The sequence below is a fragment of the Enhydra lutris genome, unplaced genomic scaffold, assembly GCF_002288905.1.
Source record: "Enhydra lutris kenyoni isolate GAN:26980312 unplaced genomic scaffold, ASM228890v2 scaffoldscaffold13, whole genome shotgun sequence".
In the NCBI taxonomy this organism is placed as follows: Eukaryota; Metazoa; Chordata; class Mammalia; order Carnivora; family Mustelidae; genus Enhydra; species Enhydra lutris.
In genome coordinates this window covers 46,019,968-46,037,086 of record NW_019154097.1, presented here as the reverse complement: position 1 = coordinate 46,037,086, position 17,119 = coordinate 46,019,968, and the positions used below count along the sequence as shown (strand labels likewise).

General features: G+C 60.5%; 1 protein-coding gene across 5 annotated transcripts in view; it reads left to right on the top strand.

The window, feature by feature from the left end:
- LOC111145953 (CAP-Gly domain containing linker protein 2) overlaps positions 1-17,119 on the top strand; it is a 68,749-nt gene that overhangs the window by 40,551 nt on the left and 11,079 nt on the right. For 4 of the 5 annotated variants that reach the window (XM_022501273.1, XM_022501272.1, XM_022501274.1 and 1 more), the window contains 7 exons: positions 580-704; positions 2,189-2,402; positions 3,164-3,361; positions 4,205-4,308; positions 6,174-6,234; positions 12,511-12,615; positions 14,271-15,206. In XM_022501273.1, coding sequence (XP_022356981.1) covers positions 580-704; positions 2,189-2,402; positions 3,164-3,361; positions 4,205-4,308; positions 6,174-6,234; positions 12,511-12,615; positions 14,271-15,206 — 1,743 coding nt within the window. The remainder of the gene's footprint in view (positions 1-579; positions 705-2,188; positions 2,403-3,163; positions 3,362-4,204; positions 4,309-6,173; positions 6,235-12,510; positions 12,616-14,270; positions 15,207-17,119) is intronic. The other variant, XM_022501275.1, reaches the window with a different exon arrangement.

The following is a 17,119-nucleotide window of genomic DNA, read 5'->3' as shown; positions in this document are numbered from 1 at the left end:
CATGCGCCCCGCACATCGACCTTAACCGCCCTTAAATGTACCGTTCTGTAGTGTTAAGTGCATTCACGTCGCTGTGCACCCGACCCACAGGCTTTCTTCCTCTTGCAAAACAAACTCGGTTCCCATGAAACAGCTCCTGATTTCCCTGTCTCCTCACCCGCTGGCAACCACCATCGAACAATGTTTAAGGATAATGTTTGTTGACACTCTAGTATGGGGCAGACATAAGTATTTCATCCTCGGGGAGAAAAATAAAATGAATGCTTTTTACAGATGACGATGCTGAAGCTCAGAGAGGTCAGGTAACTTGCCCAGGCTCACACAGCTTGTACGCGGCAGAGAGTTCCAGTGCAGGTCTGTCTGTCTGTCTCCAAAGTTCTTGCATGGGACAGCCCCGGGAAGCCCCGGTGATAGCTGTGATCCCTCCCCGCTGCCCTTGGGCCTCTTCTCCTCTCACCCCTACCTTCCCTGTCCCCTGCACACCGGAAGGGAAGGATGGGATGAGCACCTGGGTGCCCACGCCGGCTCTGCTTGGGCTCAGTGCACCCTCCGGACTGGAGTCTGTCTGTATGCCAACAGGTTGGCGGTACGAAGACTGGCGTGGTGCGGTACGTGGGGGAGACAGACTTTGCCAAGGGCGAGTGGTGTGGCGTGGAGCTGGATGAGCCCCTTGGGAAGAACGATGGGGCGGTGGCGGGCACCAGGTATGGTAGACTTCCCCCGGGGTGCCTGGGAGGGGCTCCTCTTTCCCTGGGATGGGAGTGGGGGCTGGGGCATCTGAGGAAGCCGGTATTGGGGCTCCCGGTAGCTGAGCCAGGCACCATGGGAGAGGTGCTGCCACCTTCCTTCTGGCTGAGGAATAGCATCCCCATTTTACAGATGAGAAAACAAAGGCCAGAGAGGTCATTGCTCAAGGTCACACAGAGTCATGGACAAGTGCTGGGAGAGTTGTGGGTTCTGTGTTCGCTCTTGCATGCCACGTGTGGCTAGGGGGGCCAGAGCCGAGGAAGCAAGAGGGGGTGCTGACAAGGGAAACAGTCTGACACTGTCCCAGGCCTACAGCCCCAGGTGGGGTCATAGCTGCGCTCCAGGTCGCACACCCTCTCTGATTAGAGGGAACTGGCTGCCTAGAGGCTGGGGCCGGGGGGTGTGAGGTTCTGGGTGAGCAGACTGGCAGGGGCATGGGGCTAAGGCCCAGCAGCCCCACTGTGCCTTGGCTGTCCTGAGGCTGGCTTGTGCCGACTCTGAAAAGGAGCGGTTACTGGGGTTCAGGTCAAGCTCTGGGGGAGCAGCCCTCCTTCACCCAGCTCTTGCAGGAAAGGAGGCTTTTTTTGAGGAAGGTCTTCTGGGTCCGGGGGGGCGGGGGGCGGTCCTAGTAAAGACCCGCCTGTAGGAAGAGGCGGGATGGGGAGGCACTTTCTAGGTGAGGCACTTTCTAGGTGAGGCAGGAACTGGGCGGGTCCGGCTCCCCGGCCCCTGGTGGAATCCCCGCCCTGAGAGGTTCTGAGAGAAGATAGGCCAGCGTTCCCCTGACAGCACTGTGCCTTCCTGTTGGCAAGCTGGGTGTTTCTCTCAACTCACTCTTGCCTTCGGAATTCGGGGGCCGGGGGGCAGCAGCCCCCCACCTCCAAGGTGTCCCCCTCAGGTTTTGGTTGCTGTGCACTGGGAGCTCCGCGAGCAAGGGGTCAGTGGGGTTCCTTGGGTCTGGGGTGACCCAGGGGCTGTCATGAGAGTGGGGGCTGCAGATAGGGCTGGAGAGGGCTTCTGAATGGTGTGTGGGAGCCAAGCCCAGAAGACTGGGGAGTCCGATGCTGGCATTACCATTTAACCAGCTGTGTGACCATAAGCAAGTTCCTTAACCTCTCTTAGCCTGTATCTCCTCATCTGTGAAACATGGATGAGAGTAGAGTGGTTGGGGGTTAGGAATGGGCACTCACCTGGGACGGGCATGGAGTGGGTACTCGGATAATCGTTATTCCCCCAGACCCCTCCCACATATGCCCAGTGGCTCTTTATGGCTATAGAGAATCTCCAGCCCTATTCCCCTCTGTTCCCTTTCTGGGAGTCCCCTGTATTGGTCATGGGGTGAGGGTGTTGGGCCCTGAAGGATAAGCGTCTCTGCTGGGGGACACTAGGCTCTGGGCCGTGGGGCCGTGACCGCAGTGTGAGTCTCTCCTGCTTCCCCCAGGTACTTCCAGTGCCCACCCAAGTTTGGTCTCTTCGCACCCATCCACAAGGTCATCCGCATCGGCTTCCCATCCACCAGCCCGGCCAAGGCCAAGAAGACCAAGCGCATGGCCATGGGCGTCTCGGCGCTGACCCACAGCCCCAGCAGTTCCTCCATCAGCTCTGTCAGCTCCGTGGCTTCCTCCGTGGGGGGCCGGCCCAGCCGCAGCGGACTGGTGAGGGGGGAGTGGGGAAGGGGTACCCTGGTGTGTGTGGGGGCGAGAGGGTAGGGACAGAAGGATCCGGGTGTCCCATTCTCCCCTGACTTGCTGTGTTCCACGTATCCCAATGTGGGGTTTTGGAACAAAGGTGAAAGCTTAGTGATCCCTAGCGGGCTCAGGCAGTGGAGTATGTGACTCTTGATCTCAGGGTCGTGAGCTCAATCCCCACATTGGACATAGAGCCTACTTAAGAAAGGAAAAAAAAAAGAGATGAAAGTTGAAGTCTTTTAATAGGAAAGATTGATCCATTTATGTTTATTGTTATTTTTACATTACGGATTTGTCAGCAGCCTTACCCCTTTCCTGGGAGTTAAGGAGGGTCATACACATACAGGACAGGTAGTATGGATGGAGGGCAGGTCGAGGGCAGGGAATTCCAGGTTGCCACAAGCACCCTGGGTGAGGGGAGAAGGCAATGCTGCCCTGCTGGGGGCACAGAGCTTTCTGGGCAATCCGAATCTAGGCAGGGAGTCTAGGATGTGTGCAGAGAAAGTGGCCCAGGTGAGGCAGAGCCCCGGTGCTGTGACTGTCAGGGGTCAGTCGGGCTCTGCCGAGAGCCGGGAGCTCCCAGCATCTCGAACATCATGATTCCCCCTACGTAGAGTGCCTAGGGTACTGGCCGGAGGAGCTGGCGCCCGGGAGGCGAGGCGCTCGAGCTGGTGTCCGGACGGTGCTCCAGACCCCTGAATCCCACCTGCACTTGCGCCTTCCCGCAGCTCACAGAGACCTCCTCGCGCTACGCCCGCAAGATATCGGGCACCACTGCCTTGCAAGAGGCATTAAAGGAGAAGCAGCAGCACATCGAGCAGCTGCTGGCTGAGCGGGACCTGGAGCGGGCCGAGGTGGCCAAGGCCACAAGCCACATCTGCGAAGTGGAGAAGGAGATCGCCCTGCTCAAGGCGCAGCACGAACAGGTGGCTGGGCCGGTGGGGTCGTGGGGGGTGGGCACCCCCAGGTCAGCCTTGCGGGCACCCTCACACAGAGAATCTTAAGACCCCTCCTCCTCCCCCCTGACGATCCGGAGCCTGGCTCTAGCGGGCTTTTTCCTACTTAACTAGAGTGGGAGCACTTTCTAGGTCATGGAAAATTCTTCCTGTTTTCGCGGCTGCGTGGCCGTCTATCGCGGGCTGTGTCCTTACCCGCGCAGCCAGTCCCCTGTGGTGGCTCAAGTTATTTCCAATTACTCACGTCTTCTAAATATACTCAGGTACACATTTTTTGGTCTGCCCCTGTCCACGTTCCAGATCATGCTTTCGGGTAGATCTGTGTGTTGGGTTCAGGGCGGGGAGTCCTCTCCCATCGACTTGGGTCTGCTGCTGTCACCTGCCTTCTTTTCCCTTATGGAGGTGTTTGTCTCCTGTGTGACAGATCCCTCCTGGGTCCCCATCCCCACTGGGAGTCTGGCTCAGCCCGCCCTCAAATGTGGTGATGAAGGCCAGGCTTCCGTGTGTGCTGGGACAGAGGCCTTCCCAACACAGCGGATCTTAGGACCTTAGTGGTTGAGGGAACGTGGCAGGCACTGGAGTGCCGGGTACTGGGGACAGGTGGACCTGAGGTTCCCACCGGGTGAGTCTGGCCTCTGCTGTTCCTGGCGCTTAGCTGGGCTGTCCTCCCTAAACAGCGAGGCCCATGGGCTGTGCCCCTCCAGCGGGGCAGCCAGAGTGGCAGGCCCGGGTCCTCGCTCGCATCCCTGCCCCCACCCGGACCCCGGGCCCAGGAGGGGGCTGACGCCGCGCTGGCCCTTGCTCGGGGCCCAGTATGTTACAGAAACAGAGGAGAAGCTGCAGCGGGCCCGGCTGCTAGTGGAGAGCGTGCGGAAGGAGAAGGTGGACCTGTCCAACCAGCTGGAGGAGGAGAGGAGGTATGGGGCACCCCTGCCCCGGGCTGGGGGGTGTCTGAGCTCTGCAGGCCAGCCACTCGTCCGCTACGTGGGGTGATGGTCCCCATCTCTGCAGGCTCGAGGGGTCACCACATCCGTCCGCTGCTCTCCTTCCTGACCGGAAGGGCAAGGGTTTCGCTGCACCTGACCTACCGGCCGGGACAGCACATCCTGAGGGGAACACGCGGGGTGGGTAGGCCCCCCCACGCCGGCTGTACCTGCAGAGCACCCTGCTGGGCTGGGTCAGGTCCCCGAGGCTCAGAGAAGCAGCTCCAAGAGGCCCCTTGAAGCACCCTGCTTCTCCGTGTCAGCCCGGGCTGAGGGCTCCCTGCGTTACCATGAGTCCCGGAGGCGGCTCTCGCCCCCATGTCACAGAGGAGGAAACGGAGGCTCAGAGCGGGCAGGGATTTGCCTGAGGCCACCGGTCTGCTGGTGAGGGCGCTGGTTCTTTCTCTCCTGCCCCAGCAGGCAGTGGGGACTGTGGTTCCCGCCCTGCGGGGCCTCTGGACTGACTTGGTCCTGGGTCAGAGCAGGACAGAGCTGACAGGGCTTCTCTTGGCCCAGGGTCCTCTCCCTGTCCCCTAGCTGACACCCAGATTTCTTTTCTTTTTTTTTTCTTTTAAGATTTTATATTTATTGGGGCGCCTGGGTGGCTCAGTGGGTTAATGTTCTCTGCCTTCAGCTCGGGTCATGATCCCAGGGTCCTGGGATCGAGTCCCGCATCAGGCTCTCTGCTCAGCAGGGAACCTGCTTCCTCCTCTCTCTCTGCCTGCCTCTCTGCCTACTTGGGATCTCTCTCTCTGTCAAATAAATAAATAAAATCTTAAAAAAAAAAGATTTTATATTTATTTATTTCAAAGAGAGACATTCATAGAGAGAGCTTGAGCAGAGGGGAGGGAGAGAAGCAGACTCCCCACTGAGCAGGGAGCCCGATGGGGGACTCGATCCCAGGGCCCTGGGGTCATGACCTGAGCCGAAGGCACTCGCTTAACGACCAAGCCACCCAGACACCCCCGACACCCAGATTCCCGGGGCTCCCTCCCCTCCCCCATGCCTCGGGCAGCCCCCATGCTCAGCCCTGCCTCTGGCTGTTCTGGCCTGTGAGCCATAGGCTGCTGTTACTGTCTGACTTGGAGAACGAAGGGCTTATTTATATCTGCCTGAGACAGTTTTCGGGGCCCACACATCTGGTTCCCATGGTGACATGCCGGAGGCCGACAAACAGAAAACTCAAGGCTGTCCTGGGGGTTGTGTTCACCGAGGGCCTGGGTGCAGGCCCCTGGGCTTGCTGGGTGACCTTGGGCAGGTCTTCTTGCCCTTGCAGCCCCCGTCTCCCCATCTGCGTGCTGGGAGCTGTCAGGAGGCCCCAGGACGGGCAGCTCCATGTGCCATTACGTGCTCGCGTCTCCCATGTGCTGTCTTGGCACATGGGTGGGTGACTGTGGGAGGCAGGGCAGTGGGGGCCCTTGTTAGGGAGCAGCTCCATGGCTCCGGGCCCCGATTTTGTGGGGAAGGGATGCGAGAGTGGTCAGCAGGGGAAGAAGCCCACACTCCCTCCCTCCCCGAGGACAGCAGCAGGACCGCCCATCCTTTCTCATCCCACAGCCACCCTAGGTGAGAAGGATGTTGCCTGACTTGCCCCCCTTTTAGAGAATCCTGTGGTCTCAGAGTGGAGCACGGGGCGGGACACTGGGAGGGCTAGAGGTTTCCAGGAGGCTCTGCCCCAATCACCATGACTCTGGGACGGTGCCTTCTCCGGGCCTGAGCACTGGCTCCCGGCCTCACCCCTCCCTGCCCTCATTGAGGTGCGCCCCCCCCCCCCCCCCCCCCCCCCCCCCCCCCCGCAGGAAGGTGGAGGACTTGCAGTTCCGGGTGGAGGAGGAATCCATCACCAAAGGAGACCTGGAGGTAACGCCCCGCCCCACCCCTGCCCTAGCTCCACTCCCCACTGCCCCGGCCCAGCCCTTGCCAGGCACACGGTCCTGAGGACCAGGCAGCAGCTCTGGCCTCCCCAGGAGGGGGCTGGGGACATTTCAAGGGGGAAATCCAGAAGAGGCCCCTGGGAGGATGGGGAGGGGCAGGTCATGAGAGACTCCGGTGTTGGGGGGCGGGGAGTGGCTCAGCTCCAGGAGCCCCGGGGGCGGAGGGCAGGCCTTCTTTTGTTTGGCTGCCAGGTGGGGTGGACTAGGGTAGCCTTAGGACATGGTGGCTGGACTCCCCTGTCCCTTCTTTGTTGGACAGTCGCCCTAGAAGTGTCCCGTGGGTCCTTTATTTATCTTGGACTCCAGGTGACGTTTGGGCTGGAAGTAGCTTGTTGTTGGGTCTCAGGGCTTAGGCATGGCACAGCAGCCCCAGAAAATCAAAGGGACTCACCCGATCAGGGAGCGAGGCTGCAGCCCCTGGGGTCAGGACCCGCGACTCCTGCCTCCCGAGCTCCGCCGTGAGGAGGACCACTTAGGGCGCCTCCTGTGTTACAACACCTGGACAGGTGGTCTGGGCAAAGGTGAGCCTTTCAGCCCCTGCTCACCCTACCCGCTCTGAGCCTATCAGTCAGTGAACGCCCCCCACCACCCAGCCCTCCACCACATCACACAGACCTCAGGGCTCACGCGGCCAATGCTGGGTGCGCAGGAATGCCTTGCTGCTGTGGTCCTCCCAGCTCCCTGGGAGGTGACAGGGATGAGGGGGGCTCCTGGAGCCATCAGATGGGGCGGGGGGCAGTGAGTTCAGTCCTCCACACACTGGCCTGGTCCTAACTGGCCCTGGGCAGTCCCTTCCCTTCCCAGGCCTCCCTTTTCTCATCTGCACAATGAGGAGGTTAAACTAGGTAGTGATTCTCAGACTTGAATTCATCACCTAGAGGGCGTGTTCAGACACAGTGCTGGGCCCAGCCTCCCTATTCGATGGGTCTGGGATCTGAGAACTGGCATTTCTAGCAAGTTCCCAGGTGATGCCAGTCTAGGGACCATACTTGGGGGAATCACTGCACTCGATCTTTTTTTTTAAATATTTTTTTAAGATTTTATTTTTAAGGAATCTCTACACCCAAGTTGGGGTTCAAACTCACAACCCTGAGATTAAGAGTTGTGGGCTCCACTGACTGAGCCAGCCCGGCGCCCCTATACTAGATAATTTCTGAGCCCAAACTGGACACTATAGTTTCTGATTTTGTGAAAGAGCTGCCTTAAGGGCCCGTGACTTTGCTGCCCAGCAGAATTATGCCTGTGCTTGTCCTGTCCCTGGGTGACCCTGGCTGGGGGAGGGGTGTGTGTGTGATCGGGGTAGGGTTCCTGGCGGCTGCCCCTAATGGAGCAGATTTTGCCACCTAGCTTTAAGGATGGATATCGGGGTACAATCCCAATGTAGGACCCCAGCCCAGCGTTACGACATTGTCTTGTAGGTTCCCTCTCAGCCAAGGGGGCAGGTTGTGTGGTTGCATGTGGTTGGCTCTCCTGCCAGGCGGCTGCCCTCTTTGCAGGAGTTGGGGTGGGCTTCTGGAAAAAGCACCCGTGCTTGCAAGGGACGGAGACCCCTCCTGCGCACGTCACTCGAGGGGGGTTACTGAAAGGCTACAGGGAGCTGTCACCGGCAGTTCAAGGACCCAACGCGAGAAATGGCATCAGGAGCCAAGTCCCTTCTTTGCTCAGAGGTTTCCTTCGGCTCCTTACTTGTGGTCAGTCTCCTCGTCTGTCTGTCTCTCCCTTTCTTCTCTAGCCTGTTGTATCTCCTGGGCTCTAGGCAGGTTTGCTCCCTCTTCCTGCCCCACCCCCAGCCTCCTGCCCGCCTTCTGCAGCCTCCTGGCCCCGCCCACCTGCCAGCCTCCGGCCCCGCCCACCCACCTCTGGCCCCGCCCACCCACCGCCTCCTGGCCCTGCCCAGGGCCCAGCACCCTCCTCCCACCAGCACATGCCTCTGTCCTCTGGTCCTAGGCTAGACAATGAGCTGGCCTGCTTTGGATCCGGTGTCCATCCCGGCGCCTTTCAGCCCCAACTGGGAACGGCTGGGAGAGACCCTGACAGACAGCGACAGACAGCCAGTCGGGGGGCACCAGGGTCCCCTTGCTGCTGTTTTCCTTGTGACCACATTCATGACGACCAGAACGCAAATGGTCCCAAAGTTCTGCTCACACCCACCCATCTCGGGAGTCAAAAATAAAACCCAGCGCATTCCTGTGAGTTCCTGGTCTCCCACCAGCTGTCACCCCAATCTCAATGCTTGTCCTCCTCCTGGCCTCACTCCCTGGTTCTAACCTCTTAGCCTCCTTCCAGATCTCTAAATGTCGGCCTGTCCCAGGGCCCCTTTGTCCCTCGACCTACACTGTCCCTGAGAGCGTCAGTCTGTGTCATTCAGCGTCCTCTGTGAGCTCACGATTCCCTCGTGCCCCCTGCACGCACACCGGCCTGCCTACCGGACGTCTCCCCCAGGAGGAGGGAGGACGGTGCCAGCAGCAGCCTCCCCGGGCTGCCGTAACAAATGACCGCAATTTGGTGGCTTAAAACAATGCAAACTTCCTCTCTCGCTGTTCTGGAAGCCAGAGATCTGAAATCCGGGGGTCGGCAGGCTTCCTTCCTCTGTCAGGCTTGAGGGAGAGCCTGTTCCATGCCTGTCTCCCAGCTTCGGTAAGGCTGCTGGCAAACCCTTGGCATCCCTCGGCTTGAAACTGAGTCACTGATTCTGTCGTCATGCGGCCGTTGTGCCTGTGTGTTCCTGTGTCTCTGACTTGCCTTCAAGTAAGGACAGCGGTCACTGGGGTTGGGGTCCGCCTTCATCCGGCATGACTTCATCTTAACGAGTCACACGTGCCGAGACCCTTCTTCCAGAACAGAGTCCCATTCGGAGGCTGCAGGTAAAGGTGAGGTTTTGGGAGGACACTATTCAACCCAGAGCATTTGTTCCTGTCGTCGCCCCCCCCACCGCCCAATCCCACAGATGGTTGCTTAGCTGACTCATCTTGAATCTTTCCGTCATCCCTCTGTCAGAAATCCTGACCTTGACCTTGCCTCTGACCTTCTCTGCCTCCCCGTGGGCCGCCTTCCTGGGCCAGGCAGGCCCCCAGCACCTTGCCTCAGACAACCGCACCAGCCTCTACTTGGCACCTCCCGTGTTTCTCTGCTACCTGCTGTCCTCACTGAAGCTTTGCAAGTTTTAACTCTGGGAGGTTTGGAGGCTACACATAAATAGGGAAGAAGGGCAAGAAGCCCGCATCACTGGTGGGTCAGCGGGCTCAGTGACTGTCAGCTCATGGCCCATCTTCTTCCAGTCCCCACCCCCCAAACCGGCCCCCTCTCAGTGTTACAGTAAAGCAAACCGACCAGATCTCTTAAGAAGGTTAACCAGCTCCTGCCGCTGCTGTGCTCGCACCTCTGACACCACGAGCCCAGGTAAAGGGCCCAGAGGAGCCCCTTGGGGACCCAGCCCGTGCCCCTGGGCTGCAGGCACGTGGGGGTTCTCTGTTCCTGGATGCTCCAAGCTCTGTCTGCCTCTGAGCTACTCCGTGTGCTGATTCCTGCTTCTCCTTCGGGCCTCACCTCCCACGGTCTCTCTCAGAGACGCCCCCTCTGCCTCTTCGGTAGTACATCTGTCCGCCGCGCCCCCCACCCTGAGCCCTGTTCCCAGCCGCACCCACAACCTGAAATCATCTATCATTTCTGTCCCTCCCCGCAGTGTATGCCCCTGGGGGGCAGGGACCCTGTCTGTCTCGTGCACCTTTAAGTCCCCACGACTGGAACAGGCAAGGAGCCCTGGGAAGGTGGGAATCCCAGGTCGCGGGCTGGGGCCAGGCTTTCTGGTTCTTGAGTGGATGTCTGCCACGATGCACCGTGAAAATGTGCATGCCTCTCCCCGCTGCCGCCCCAGTGGGGACTCGACCTTCTCGGGGTTTGGTGGTTGTTGATTAATCAATCATCCAGGGCTTAAAACGTGTTACGATTTTGTTAATTAAATAGCACCTGTTGGGTCAGTCGGTCACTTGCCTGGGAGGACCCATGGGAGCAGAGAGGGCCAGGCTTGTGAACTCAGAATCCGCTCCCTGTCGATTTGTGCGCTGTGAGGACTAGAGAGAGGTCAAGAGCGGTGACACGTGCCCCTGACCTTCAGGGGCCCCTAGTGCAGGTGGGGCATCTCCTCCCCCATTAACGATCCCAGCCCTCAGTTACCTGAGGGGTATCTCGGGACAGTGGCTCTGTGCTTCGTGGGGGTGCGGACCCTGTGTCTGCAGGGAGAGGCCATGCTGCAGGTGCGGGGTGTAGGCAGGGCTTGGCCGAGCTCCTAGATTTGAGTTGCGGCAGGGAAATGGGGGTCCCTTGCTCCAGGAGCCCCCTTTGATGGTCCGTATTGCCCCTGGAAGTCTGTGGCTCCCCACCCCAACACCATCCCCACTATGGAGCTCGGCCGGTTCCAGGCAGAGGCACCAGTCTTGGCACCGGGGGTGTCTGAGTTCCCGACCTGGAGCTGCCCCCAGTTGCTGTGTGATTCCCGATCCCGGCCAAGGCTTCGTCTGTCTGGAGTAGCCACTCCCACTTGGGAGCTGGGGAGACAGCCGCGACACCCTCCCCTTGGGGGTTGGGTCCTATAGTTAGCACTCGAGACAGAAGTGGCGTCCGCCCTCACTCACGCTGCCTCCAGCACCTCAACCGTGGGCACAGCTGATGAATAGCAGCTCCAGGGAGCTTGAGAAGCAGGAGCGTGGTGGCCCCACTCCTCACACCCTGGGCAGTGCCCCTGGAGCTGATGGAAAGCCAGATTGCCCCCCGTCTCCAAAATGTAGCCTGAGAGGCTCTTCTCCATCCTTCAGCTTTCTGTGGTTGAATTTATCTTAATTAAGCCCTTGAAGCGAGTCCGCTGGGTCCTCCTGTGCCCCTGTGGAGACCCCAGCCTACAAACCAGGAGGCTAGAAGTTTGGGATGAGGCTGATGCGGGGCAGTAGGGGTGTCCTTTTGGGAGCACCGAGTGAAACTTGGGATTGTGAGGCTGGGGGCTTTTTCTTGTCTGTGGGACCACCAGTAATCATTTACAATCGGGCCCGCCTAGCATGGGTCCCGGCTGAGCTGTGGGGCCCACCCTCTAGGAGAGGAGGGTGGGGACGAGGCCCCCGCCCCACCCCGGCCACCACCCAGGGGCTGACACCGAGACATCATTGTCAGCCTGTAATTTCCTGAAGAAGCCTGAGCCTGGCAGCTCATTAGCACTGTGACGTGCCGCATTCTTGAGACACAGGGACAGAGAAGCTTTCCAGTTGTTCCTTCAGGAACATTCTCAGAGATCAGATGCTAGGCCAGACGACACAGGCGTCTCTAGCTGTGCAGGAACCGCACGCGTGTTTCTTGGGTGGGTCCCTGCTGTCTGCATCACCCTTGCTGGTGACGGGCTGCAGGGACAGTCAAGTCCCTGAGTCACCGGCTGCCTCTTCAGACTGGCCCCACAGGTTCTCCGGGGGCTGGAGGCTGAGGAGGCCCCCTGGCTTCTCCCGGCGATGAACGAACGTGGTCTCCAGATTGGCCCCGGGGGGCCTGGATCCGGCGCCCTTGGCCCTGGCCACCCTTGCAGATCTGTTCTGAGCAGATGCCCGGCTGGATGGCCCGAGAAAGTTGGGCTTTGTTAGCGTGGGAAGCCGGAACAGAGACGTTCTTGTGCTTTGCGGAGACCAGGCCTTCCCCGCGGGGTAGGGGTATCTTGTAAAACCTTCCCTTTCGAATGGCTCTGTGCCTTCAGCTCAGGCCTGGGGGGCCGGGAGTCCTGGGTTCCTTTACAGATCCGTCCATCCCGGGGCCTGCAGCGTGCGGGATCTGGGCGGAAAACGGGCAGGCACCTGAATGGGGAGCAGGAGCAGGCGGGGGGCCCTCCCCAGAGCCGCCAAGGGGTGACAGGCGGGAGTCTGGTGCCCTGATACCACCCGCTCTGCGGTGGGGTGGCTTGGGGGGCAGGATTGCCGCAGCCCCTTCCCTGCCTTTGAACAATCCCGGTGGCGAGGGGCAGCTGGCCAGCCCGGCCCGGCCCCTCCCCAGACCTCCTCTGTCCCCGAGCCACCTCCTGTCCTTGACCTGTTCTCCTGTCTTGTGCACGGAAGATGACGCAGCCTCTCTCTCTCTCTCTCTCTGTCTCTCTCTCTCTCTGTCTTCCTCCGGCTTCCTCTGCCCTGTACTCCTCTCCCCTGGGCCGCCTCCCCTCCCGCCCCGGGCGGACCAGACCCAGACGCAGCTGGAGCACGCCCGCATTGGGGAGCTGGAGCAGAGTCTGCTGCTGGAGAAGGCGCAGGCCGAGCGGCTGCTCCGCGAATTAGCCGACAACAGGGTAACGCCGCCCCCGGCCCGCCGCCTCCGCCCCTCCTCGCCTCCTTCGGCTTCTCTGTTTTATTATTTTCTCCGTCTTTGGCTGCTCTCCTCGTTGTGTTTCGCTTTTTGGCCCCTTCTAGGAGGGAAGTCAAGGGTTAGGGATGCTTCTCTGCCGTTGCCACGTGACGCTTTTTGGGGAGGAGGGGGCCTTGGCTGTCCCAGCCCCTGCACCCAGCTCATGGTCCCACTGGCTGGGGGTGTCCTGCGAGGCCCTCCCCGTCCCTGCCTCCCTATGCATTGCCAACGCCAGGCTTTGTCAAGTTCAGAAATGGTGGGGGGCTCTTGGGAACGGTCTGCCCCTTATATATATATATGGGCAGGTGCAAGGGAAACTTATCCACGCCTCCCTTCTCCCCTTCTCCCCAGGCTCGGGAGGCTGAGGAAGGCCGGAGGTCGGGGAGTGCAGATCCCGGCTTCTCTAGTCTAGCGGGTCTTAATTCTGGTGGTGGGAGGGGCTCGCCTGGAGGATCTGGAGCTTTGGGGGTGTGGGAGTGTCCCTGGGGCATAAGACTCTGTATTAGACGCAGTGGTGGGGCCGTTGAGATACAGTAGACCCTCTGGTGGGGGGGTACGTCTGGGCCCTACTGGCCCCTCTGCGGCTCCCCCAATCTGCCCCAGGGCCGGCCCCTGAGCAGGTGCACACATCCACACAGCTGGCCAGCCCAGCCCGGCTGCAGGTCTGGCCACGGAGCCCAACAGCCAGCTAGCGGAGACGGGGCAGACCATCTGAACAGGGTGCGGGCCAGGGCAAGCCGCGGTCCGTTTCTGCAGGTCAGTCTCGGCACACAAGTGAGCGTGTGCGTGTGTGTGCATGTCCGGAGACACCCGGGCGTCCCTTTGCACACACCGGCCGCGGTTAGGCGACCGTGTGTGCTTGTGCGGGACGCGCGCGTACGAGGAGGCTGCTTACAGAAACCGACCCAGTCACCAGGGCGGGCTGGAACCCGCCACCCCGAGGCACCTTGATCTGGGGGTCACCCTGATTAGAAAGACAAAACTGGATTTACAGAACTAAAGGTCACCTTCGGAAACAACATTTTTTTTTTTTTTCAGTTAGGAAGAGATTTAAAACTTGTAAGTGTATCGTTTCCAAATACGACCTCGATTGTCGTGATCTAGGTGGGGTTGGAGGGGGTGGGGGCGGGGATGAGCCTCTCATCTGTTATCCGTGAGGAGGTGCGTCTGGGAGCACTATTTTTGTTCTGCCTTAGGCATTAAGCCCTACCTTTCCTGGGCCACCCGCTCTAGACGACCCTCCTAGTGAATCCACCCATTCCGGCTGGGGACCCTCCCCGAGCCGGATAAAGCAACGCTCCCTCCTCAGGAAAGCCAGAACCTCCCAACAGGTGGTTTCTTTTAACCACCAATTTGTCCCGAGCCACCCAGGGCCGCAGGGACAACCTAGTCCCTGGGCCACCGGACTACAGGCCAGGGAAGTCTCTCCAGAGGCTGTGGCCGGGAGTGGGGCAGGGGGTGCTCCCGGGCACAGGTGGCGCCCGGGTCGGGTGCTGGGGTCGGGGGGCGCCCTTCCCTTCCACAGAGCTCCCCCTCCCCGGCCTTGTCCCCCCGCCCCCCCTGCCGCCCACTGACCTCCGCCTGCCTCTCCCCCGCCAGCTGACCACGGTGGCCGAGCAGTCGCGCGTGCTGCAGCTGGAGGAGGAGCTGAGCCTGCGCCGCGGCGAGATCGAGGAGCTGCAGCAGTGCCTGCGGCACTCGGGCCCGCCGCCGGCCGACCACCCCGAGGCGGCCGAGACGCTGCGGCTGCGGGAGCGGCTGCTGTCCGCCAGCCAGGAGCACCAGCGGGAGAGCGGCGCCCTGCGCGACAAGTACGAGAAGGCTCTGCGGGCCTACCAGGCGGAGGTGGAGAAGCTCCGGGCAGCCAACGAGAAGTACGCGCAGGAGGTGGTGGACCTCAAGGCCAAGGTGCAGCAGGCCACCAGTGAGAACATGGGCCTCATGGACAACTGGAAGTCCAAGCTGGACTCGCTGGCCTCGGACCACCAGAAGTCCCTGGAGGACCTCAAGGCCACCCTGAACTCGGGCCCGGGCGCCCAGCAGAAGGAGATCGGGGAGCTGAAGGCGGTGATGGAGGGCATCAAGATGGAGCACCAGCTGCAGCTGGGCAACCTGCGGGCCAAGCACGACATCGAGACGGCCGTGCACGTCAAGGAGAAGGAGGGGCTGCGGCAGAAGCTGCAGGAGGCCCAGGAGGAGCTGGCCGGGCTGCGGCAGCACTGGCGGGCCCAGCTGGAGGCGCAGGCCGGCCAGCACCGGCTGGAGCTGCAGGAGGCCCAGGACCGGTGCCGCGACGCTGAGCTGCGGGTGCACGAGCTGGAGAAGCTGGACGCGGAGTATCGGGGCCAGGCGCAGGCCATCGAGTTCCTCAAGGAGCAGATCTCCCTGGCCGAGAAGAAGATGCTGGACCATGAGCTGCTGCAGCGGTCGGAAGCTCAGAGCAAGCAGGAGGCCGAGAGGCTGCGGGAGAGGCTTCTGGTGGCTGAAAACAGACTGCAGGCCGTCGAGTCCCTGTGCTCGTCCCAGCACAGCAACGTAGGCAGCCGCCTCTCGGGCCGGGATGGCTGGGGCGGGGGGACGGGGCCACGGGGGCCCCAGCGCTGGCGGACCCCTTCTTCCAGCCAGGCCCACGCGAGACCAGAGGAACCCCCCCATCCCTCCATTGGTAGGACAGGGTGACCGTGGGACCCAAGGTGGGCAGAGCTGACCTGGCTGGGCCTGGAGAGATGCGTACGTCGGCCCAGGGCACAGGGTTTCTCCCCATCCCCAGGCCCCTGATTCTCCCAGACGTGTCCCACTCTGCGGGCTCCTGGATCTCCCCAAGGCGCCAGCACCAGGAGCTCCATGGTGCGGGGGGGCGGGGGCCCATTTCCCAACACAGGCACCAACCTAGGTGACCTAAGGGCGGCCCCCTTTGCCAGTCCTGCTGAGCCTGAACAACAGTCACGGCCAGAGTGTGGGGTCTCCAGAGTGGGCAGTGGGAGGCTGGAAGGGCATAGGTCCAGAGCGGCTGTTGCTACAGTATCCGTTCTGGTCTGAATCTAGAAGTCCTCTAAACATCTAGTACATCTTCCTTCAGCTCAGCATGCTGGGGAGGCCCAGGCCTTGGGTGGTGTGGGCTGTGAGCATGCCCTCCAGGAAGGGCCTTTTGGGTAGCTCTGGCCACCAAACCCTTGTGCCGGGACCTGTGTTGCCTTTTCTTACCTTAACCCTCGCAAGGTTAGTGTTAGCTCTGTCTCATAGATGAGCAAAGCAAGCCCGAGGCGGGGTTTCCTGCCCACCAGCGGTGGAGGTCAGGCCCAGCTCCGCTGCTGGAGGGCCGGCTGAGGGTGCCCAGGATGACACAGGTCAGATCCCAGATGAGGGACAGCGAGTGGCGTGATCACTGCCTTTAAACAGGCCCTGGGCCTCCTTGGGCGTCCGAGTCTCCTTGGGCATTTACACTAGAGTAACTTCTAGCTGTAAGTGTTCAGGAGTTTCACAAATGGGTGCCTGTTTTGTAGAGGGACCTCTGCCTGTGTCCCCTCTGGAGGTCCGTTGTGGCAGCCTTTCTGCCCCCTTCTCCTAGGGAGGGACCATTTTTAGCAAGTGTTTTCCCAGGATCCTGGGCAGAGGGGAAAGGAACAGCCCCCAGAGTTGCTTGTGTGCCCGAGGCCTGGTTGGCTGCTCAGAATAGGGAGAGTCCCTTACCAGAGGCGGTTTGGGACTGCTGTGGGGACGGCCCCCTTCCCCTCAGTCACAGACCTTAGGCCAAGGAGTGGGCAGTGACCTCAGGAAGGCCCATCTCTTGATTTTCACACACATGGAGCTTCAGTCTGGACCCACATGACTCCCAGATGCAGAGGTTTAAGTGTAGGGACAATTGGCTGAGACTTCAGAAGGGGGCTTGGGATGTATGAACAGAAGTATGAGGGGCGGGTTGATGGAGGTGACTGCCTGCTTGGCTCTCTGCTGCCCCTCAGTGTTAGACTGGCGAACCGCAGGCCCAGAGGACAGCCAGCTTGGGCAGAGTCTGGACACTTTTTCCGAGGAGCCGCGGGCATCCTGTTGACGTTTGCCATCAGGATTTGTTTTTCTTAATGGGTCTTTTCTTCTTTGGCTTCTGGGTTTATTATTAAAAAGAAGTCTTGGAGGGAGAGGAAGTAGCTTTCCTTGAAGTCCCTCTGGGAGCTGCCCTGTGGCTGCTGATGCTTGTTTTATGGATGAGAAACCAAGCCGGGGATTTTGCCTCTGGATAATGATGAAAACAGATTTCCAGGACTGATCTCTGTGGGTGTCCCAGGGGAGGAGACATCTGTTTAACATAATAGACATTTGCAACAAAGGAAGGGATGGGAAGCGTTCTTGGGGAAGCTGCACAAACAGCCTTCGGGGGCACTGGGAGCAGGAAGGGGGGTCCTCTGTTGTCAGGGGGCAGGATGGAGAACATCTGTGCTCCTTGCCCCCAT